The sequence below is a fragment of the Egretta garzetta genome, unplaced genomic scaffold (assembly GCF_000687185.1).
Source record: "Egretta garzetta isolate BGI_Z169 unplaced genomic scaffold, ASM68718v1 scaffold176, whole genome shotgun sequence".
Taxonomy (NCBI): Eukaryota; Metazoa; Chordata; class Aves; order Pelecaniformes; family Ardeidae; genus Egretta; species Egretta garzetta.
Genome location: NW_009259973.1, coordinates 229,801 through 238,407, shown reverse-complemented (window position 1 = coordinate 238,407; position 8,607 = coordinate 229,801). Strand labels below are relative to the sequence as shown.

General features: G+C 35.9%; 1 protein-coding gene across 2 annotated transcripts in view; it reads right to left on the bottom strand.

Moving 5' to 3' along the window:
* Nucleotides 1–282: 282 nt before the first annotated feature.
* The window catches only part of USP7 (ubiquitin specific peptidase 7), a 67,148-nt gene continuing 58,823 nt past the window's right edge, over nt 283–8,607 (bottom strand). The window contains exons 26-31 of one of the 2 annotated variants that reach the window (XM_009640329.2): nt 8,230–8,330; nt 7,537–7,636; nt 6,651–6,770; nt 5,291–5,362; nt 4,304–4,394; nt 283–1,280 (exon numbers count right to left, since the gene is read on the bottom strand). In XM_009640329.2, the coding sequence (XP_009638624.1) occupies nt 1,174–1,280; nt 4,304–4,394; nt 5,291–5,362; nt 6,651–6,770; nt 7,537–7,636; nt 8,230–8,330 (591 nt within the window). In that variant the 3' untranslated portion in view covers nt 283–1,173. Of the gene's footprint in view, nt 1,281–4,303; nt 4,395–5,290; nt 5,363–6,650; nt 6,771–7,536; nt 7,637–8,229; nt 8,366–8,607 lie in introns of those variants that run through there. The other variant, XM_035895847.1, reaches the window with a different exon arrangement.

Genomic DNA, 8,607 nt, shown 5'->3' with positions numbered 1-8,607 from the left:
AAACAAAATAAAATACTGGAAAAGAATGTAAAATTAAGTGTGAATTGCTGATTCTATCTTTACTGCACTCAAAACTAGACACGCGGCTGGCATTAGCTCCAAAATAAAAGGAAGCAGTCTGGGGACTGAAATAAAACTACACACAATGAATATCAACATCAGTGAAATTCACTTGCAGACTCACCCAACAAAATTAACCTCCAAGTGTTAAATTGTACATGTTCATTCATTAAATATACAATTTCATTTTTTCTTTTTTTTTTCTTTTTTTTTTCCTCCTTGTTTTTACAAAGTCAACAGCTTACTAAACACTAGTGAGCATGCCCTCTGTGCTAAAAGGCTATTTCTTGTGTTTTCCCCATCTCTTCCCATGTTAACTAAATTAATGATATTTATAATCCTCTCACTTGCTTTTGCCAACTTTTGAGTGTCATTCTATTTGCCAGATGACGGCATAATAAATCGCAACAGTATTTACCAATGGTTGAAAATTTAATAAAAAGACCCAAATATCTCTTTTTAGGACTCAGGGCATCCACTTGGCAAAACGGGATGCAAAGTAGTGACTAAATTAAACGAAAACTAGTTTATTAAAAAAGATTCTATGCAGCTGGAGGAGACAAAAATCCCGAATAAGTGCCAACAATGTACACAATGAAGTAGAGATTGCTATTTATTGATGATGTGAGTTTTTTGCATTTACAAATGCACAAAAATGTCATTTAAAGTATAACTGAAGGAAATAAATCTGATGTGAGTCTAAACATAAGACTTACTAGCTGCAGTGATGGTGAACACCATACTGGGAAGGGCAGCCAGCCAGCTTATGCCATCTATAAACGTACTACAGACAAATATTTTGCCAATGTCAACTGTTCTACTAAACTCTTCCCTCATTATGCTGACAATTGCCTTGCATTACGTTTACCATAAAATAACTCTCATTGGCATCCAAGCTTTATAAAAACACCTTCATTTTGCTCAAAAAGGGCAGTCAATAGATACAGAGAAGCCAAACTGAACAGCCTCAACAAAATAAAATTAACATCAGCAGCAAATCCTCTTGCTGAAGACTTCAGATATAGTGCACGTGTACCAAAGTTCTACAGTTGTTAAAAAGGTGCACACACACACTTATTTTTGTCCCTTGCCTTGACAATCTGGTTAAGTAAGTCAGTTATGGATTTTAATAGCTTTTTCAAGGTAAGTGTAGCGACTTCTCTTTGGGGCTTTATTGAAATGGTCAAGCCCTAGCCATGGCCTTGGATGAGACATGTTGCCTAGAAAAGAAAAGAGAAAAAAATAATGAAGTTTTAAGACTAAATTGGAAAGTTTCCTTTACACAAACTACTCCTGTGTGCCCTGTTCACAGTTTGCTAGGAATCACATGGGGTATGGAAAAGGACTGCAGAACAGTCCTACCGTCCACAGTCAAACAGACAGCTTTCCTGACCGCTGCTTTCCTCCCAATAATATATTTTACAGCTGTTTCTGGATCAGGTAGCTGGTTTTTCTCCTCTTCAGTCACTTACAGGAGTTTACAATAGTAAACTGTGTGCTAAAGCAAGAAAACTACTGTTATAATTTATGGCCACAGACACAAAGTACCAGTTTTCACCAAAGTGCTGAGCCTGTTTGAAACAGAAAGGCATCCATCATCTAAATATGACAACCTATAGTATTTTCTGTATTCTATGTTATCTCTGCTGTAGTAAGTTATTCTTAACACCTGGTTTAAGTGGGAATATTTGTTAAATACATGTAAAATGCAAATAATCAGTTAATTAAGAAATCATGTAACTGACCTCTTATTTGCTGAGAAAAAAATTTAGTCATATTTAGACTGTAAAGAAAACACAGATTTTTTCACTTGTTCAACCCAATATGGCTTTATCATGAAAAACCAGTCTGCATACTTCTTGCAAATGGGAGAAATTCTCTTTTAAGATGTCCTCAATGCAGAGCATCAAATGTTCTTTGAAGTTAAATGACAAAGGCAGAAACTAAATAGCCCCCCAGCAAGAAAAGCACACTCCTACATTCAAAGCCATCAACTGCAACCACTAAAGCATAAAACACTTGAGCTTTTTGGTTGCCTGCATCCGCATTTTTTGATATATTTTCTTCATTGAAAATTATTTGTCCTTTTGTTTGACATAATGAGGTTCAACAAGGCCAAGTGCAAGGTCCTGCACCTGGGATGGGGTAACCCCCAGTATCAATACAGCCTGGGGGGAGAAAGGTACATTCAAAGCCATCAACTGCAACCACTAAAGCATAAAACACTTGAGCTTTTTGGTTGCCTGCATCCGCATTTTTTGATATATTTTCTTCATTGAAAATTATTTGTCCTTTTGTTTGACATAATGGTCAATGTCAAATATAAAAGAGAACTGCTAATCTTGCTAAGATCACTTGAATGTCTTTTAAAGACAGAAACTAAGTCCTACACTGTTAACATCAGCACAATCATTGCTAGAGTGCATCTTTATAAAAGCAGAGGGACATTACTGATATCAGCTATGTCAATCAAATTAGAGAATGCTGAAGCTTTGGTTCAATTAGTCCAGCATGTGTTAAAATTTGGTATTTGTAGAAACGCATGAGCCCCACTCTTTGAACTAATACTTAGATAAGAAAGCATTAGAGCATCATATTATCACCCCATAGGAGAATTTCAGGGGGGAATGAATTCTATCTAAGTGTATTATATCAAAGGGGCAACTTCCCGTGAACTTTCAAATTAAAATGTCACATTCCCTACAACTCCTACGAACAATTCTAGTTCTCCCTGTTCCAGTTTCTGTCATGTTCTGTACTTTTGACCTACTTAGCTGGTTAGTCTTTCGCATTGTTTTGGCAAGACTGGCTCTGCTTTGCTCAGAAAGTCCAACAGTTCATTTCAGACTATTGCCTTCCCCTTCCTGGCCCCAGAAAGATGACTCTCAGAATAAAATCAGAACTCTGCCTGCTCTGAGCACACAAGAGAGAGTTTATCTGTCCATGGAGAAATGTTCACCTCTGAGTTCATCATTCAGACACCCCTCACAACTAGTGCAAAAAAGAGGCCCCTCCAGTGACACACTTCTCTGCTCGTGGATTACTTCTGCAGATGCAGGCATTCAAAGTTTTGGCAAGTTCCTTCATACTCACAACCATGAACCATAAACCTGGCTGTGTAACATACCACAACAAGAGGACTTTTTGCTAGGTTCCTGCAGAGTACTCATTCATGGTATCGGTCTAACTCTGTGGGTTTTGAAATAAACGGACAGTTACAGGATTTCTTTACAACTGCTACATAAATCCAGAACACAGTTTGAAAAAAATAAGAGAAAGTTTGGCCCTAGCATAACCTGCCAACAAAAACTAGAGCTCATAATTGTCAGAAAAGTAGAACTGCAGAGAGCAAGTTGTCCTCAATCTTGATTCTACCAGACAGAACAGCTCACAAGAAGGAATACTCAGCTAAGCTAGGGGTAAAAAACCCCAATGAATTCAAGGCTTTCAACAGAGCCCTGACTGCGGATTCAAAGATGCCGTTCCCAACTGAAACTCTCGAAAGATGACTGTGTGGAACTCCTGAAGGATTAACCTGGTTTCTCCTATGTGTAAATTCCTCATAGAATAGAGTTTTAAATACCAGTCAAGTAAAGATGGTAGACCATTCACAGGCAAATTCAGAACAGAGCTGCATTTGTAGCTTGGTGAATCACCTCTTAGGAAAAGAAAATCTAAACAGCATCCTACCTATTCACATATGTAATACTCTTGTCACATTCTTTGGATTCATTGAAGATACCAAGAATGAACCAGAAGCATCTTCAAGGAATATGAGAATTCAAATGCCTCTTTGCAGCACACTTAAAATAAGAGTCTTATGATAATGCACCTTAATATTTTTAAGGAATAACAGAAGCACATACTCCAGTAACAATGTGAAAGTCAAACAGAGAAGGGAGCAGATGGTCGATACAGACAAGGTGCAACTTACGTTGTAACTCTTCTGTAAATCATGTTATACTGATGTTTCACCCATTTGGTCACTCAAATGCAAACTTTTAAATAAATAAATAACCTGTTTCCTTGTGAGTTATGTGCCCATAAAATACATATTCTCAGACTAGCATCAACACTTTTAAATGTGCACACAAGTGTATATAAAAATTTGCTTAGTGACTCTATATAATGTATTTCATGTACAAAGAACAATCGCTTTCTGCATCCTGAGTTAAGGATAATCACATAACTGTCAGAGCAACTTCAGCAGGTCAAAATAATAGTCAGGTATCTAACAACTCACCAGGTTGGGGCTCAAAATCTTTCAAGTTCACTTCATACTCATCTTCATTGAGATATTGGTGCCGGCCCATCATTACAATTGCAAATTTAAACTATGAAAAGGAAAGAAAAAAACCTGGTGAGCACATTAAAATAAATCCTTTGAGTCTAATTTCATAGTCTAACTTGCAACTGGTTATGAGTGGTATTCTTCAGAGGCTGATAAAGGCCAATCCTGTTTAAAATCTTCACCAACAACCTTGACAATGGGATAAAACGAAGGCTCAGGAAATCATGAGACTGTATCTGGAATACTGTGTCCTGGAATACTGTTCGGGCCCTCCAGGGAAAAAGAGATGGCAACAAACTGGATCAGGTCCAGCAATAGTGCAGTAAGACAGTTAGAGGAGCTGGAGTTCACGGCATACAAGAAGCTAAGGGAAATGGGTTTGTTTAGCCCAGAGAAGATAAGGCTAATGGGGGCACCTAGTCTTCCACCAGCTGAAGCTGTTACACAGAAACAGACTCTTCTCAAGAGCTGCACAGCAAAAGGACAAGAGGGAGCCATCATCAGCTGCAAAATGAAAAATTCTGGTTGCACATAAGGAAACCAATGACAGCGGTAATGCTCTAAATACAGCGCCCAGAACGTGGCAGAATTCCCATCCCTGGGAGCTTTCAAATTGCAATTAAATGCAGGTAAAACTCTGAGCAACCTGACTTAACTTCAAGCTAGTTCTGCCCTGAGCAAGAACCTGAAGTGGGTGGCCTCTAGAGGTCCTGTACCATTTAAACTTTTTTAGGTTACTTTGATGTTTGCCAAGTATCAATTTTGATGCAGGACAGATGCCTACACACCCCACCTAATTATTCTCAGAAAAAGCATTAGAATCAAGCCACTGTTCTATTGATCAAAATCTACACATTCCAAATCTGTGATGTTCTAACTTAAAATAAACTCATTTAGGGTCTACAATCAACAATAAAAACTCTCTCAACTTGCCATTACCTTTTCAAATTCTTTTTCTTGTATGTCCAACATTGTCTGAATCCGCTTCATAACCTCTCTGAAGTGTTCACCCTAATAATTACAAGATTTTTAATGTCAAAAAAATCTAGGAAAATCTAGGAAAAAAAGGGATGCTGTTAATATTTCCTGCTTCAAGCTTCATTGAAATACATTGCCTTAATCTCTCAAGTTATTTACAAATTTACAAAATTACACAAGTGTCAGCATCATCCAGTACAATACAGAACAACAACATACAACCTTAAATCTTATTGATTCATCATTATGCAAACTGTCCCATAAAATGGCTACTGATATGTGCAAGGGTAAAGTTAAGAAACAAAGTTAGAAAATTAGTAGCAAAATAGAAATTTGGGAAAAAAGTTTTACTTTTTAAAGCCTCTACACCTGTAATGGTCCCCCTCAATTAGTAGCTTTTTGTGGTATGTTTCTGCATGCTGTGTGTGTAAACCTCCAAAAAAAGAGATGGATACCATCAACTTCAAAGATCAATAATATGATCATGGAGTGGGAAATACAGTGCAAATTTTTTCCACCAGAAATCAACACACAGGTTTTACACTACTTTGATCAAAAATACAGAAATACAGTAGAATTCTATGGGATGCAAAGATGTGGACATACATCTCATTCCAAAACTTGCAGAAAAGTAGGTAGTTTTCATACAAACTAACATACAAGAACCAGAAAAAGTTTAAAAGTAAATTGCTAACTCTCCCCAGAAATACACTTTGATTTTAAAAGAATTAGTGTAACATTCAGTTGGAGCAGTACCACATAAAAACGTAAGAATTTAAATTTAGCTTTCATAATTAGCTTTCACTCTTGTATTAATTTCCAGCCCTAGAAGATAAAGCACAAATTACCGAAGTTATGAAATGCAAAGGCATCTTAGAAAACATTCAAGAAAGCAAACTATTTTTTCATAATCATGTGTTTCAGTAAGAAGCCAAGCAACCATGGCCTAGACACTTTTGCCAACAATTTTGCATTACAATTACTGAAGTGGTATTAGAAATAGGATTCTAGGTTTGTTGGGGAGGTGGTCTGTGGGGGAGTTAGTATTGCTATGGTAGTATTTCGAGTCCCTGGCTGATGCTGAATACCTACTTTCTAGGTATTGCACAGGCTCACTGAAACACTTAACAACCTGTATATGCAAAAAAGAACTGGGATGGTAAATGGTTTAACTGTGAAAAGGCATATATGGGGCAGAACATTTTACACAGGAGCGGTATTTTCCTGTGTGCTTCTTATACTAATCAATTTCTTTCACAGTACTTTAAGAAAAAAATCATGAATATAACCTCATGGGGAGAAAAAGGGAGGCATACTGTACCTGGTGTATCCTCAGCAAGAACGGAATTCCAAATGTCCCAAAAACCTCTTTGTGGAAATGTGCCACTGTGATTAGCATCTCATTTTCTTTATCTATATCTACCTGGTCCATAGGAATTTCCTAGATCCAGACATAAAATTATGATTGCAATCAGTTAAAACTTCCCCAAAAAGTAACTTACTAAGTAACTAAAAGCATAATTTATCTACTGTTACCGATGTAACACAAGTCTATTTTAAAAAAAACCCCACAATTAACAAGAAACATGTTGTTTGACAGTCTTTTTAAAAGAGTCATTCATCCCTGGCATGACGGTATTTCAGCTTCCCCAAATGGCTTTTTTTGACATGATCTCCTCTTATCAGCTGTGGTAGTAGTCGTCCTGCCATCTCCTCATTACAGTTTATATTGGAAACTTTTAAAAAAAAAATTTCTGATCTTTCAGACATGGTGAAATTTTAGAAAAATCACACGATGAATATAAAAATTTGGCTCAAGAAACTCAAACTTAACAGAAAAGGAAACAAAGTCTTCTAGAATACTTACATTTAGAGTATGAAAGTGGGTTCTAAGCATAAACATTTACATCATGAGTACTCAAACAAACCTTGGAATTATTGCTAAGGCAGCAAATGTCCTATGGACAAGCCCTTGCCAAGTCTTCATGTATTATTATAGTAAACATACATAAAAATTTAAAGAATGAAATCATTATGGGGGAGCAGATGGAACAAAGGAACCATTTTAGAAGGATTCTCTTTAAAAATACATATGTATTTGAAAATTAGAATTCTCTTTCTCTCTCCAGAAAAAGAGAATTACCACTTGAAAGAGTTTCTTCTCTCAAAGTAAAGTTTTAAAGTTGCTTTGAGAAGGTAATATTTACCTCTATTCGAAACGTTCGACTTGTTGCAGGTGACAAACACTCTAACAGCTCATCTTCCTGATGGACACCGATTATTTTGTAACTTACAATTTCTAGCAGCCTTAAAAATAAACAAACAGGAAAAGTATTTAAAAAAAATTTAAAAAAAAAAATCAATGCAACATTTCTTTCTCAAACCTTGAGAAGGATTAGTGTAGTCAGGATGTAAACAGATATTACTACTGTATTTGTAAAACTTAAATTCCATCTTTAGTAAAAATTAAGCTGTGAAGAGGTTAAATTACTTCTGGCTCAAGGCAAAACAAGCCAGTACATGCAATTACAAGACAAAGGTTTTTAATTTAAATTATTTTTTTAAACTCTCTTTAAATGACCTTACTTTTAACTCCTGAGATGTGAACAGCATGAAATGTTTGAATTTGAAACAATTATTAAGTTTTGAGTTAACAAATGCAACTGATTAAAGTTGTGCATCCCAAGGATATAACTTTATGAAATACAACATAAATAATTATATAAAGTTTATATTCAGAGTTAATAAGAACTCTCTTAATCTGAAAGCTTTTTATTTTTAACACAGTAGCAGACTTCATTTGATAATAATGGTTTCCACAGTATTTTAAATTCTACAGATATTCTTCTACATAAAGTCCACATGATCACATAAAAGAAATCAAAATCTCTCAGCTTTACCTTAATTTCCCTGAACCTTTTTCAGAGAGTTCTACAACTTTTTTACATTCTTCTAACAGGTCCCGCACACACCCATGCTTATCTGGATATACTGTTATTTCCTATGGAATTTGAAACAGAAACACCATTAGAAAACCTGAAAATGTAAAAAAACGCGTATTAAAGCACAGAATACACTGGATTCTTCTTTTCATCAAAAATTCATCTTACTAAAGTGAACACCTATGTTATCTTCAAAGTTTTTGTTAGGAACTGGCACAATTGTTCTAAAGTATTTGGGTTTTTTGGTGTTTGGGGGTTGGGTTTTTTTGTTTAGTTGTTTTTTTACAGAAGGTACAACTTTGTTCTAATTTGTGTTCTTCGGGGACAACAGAGCGT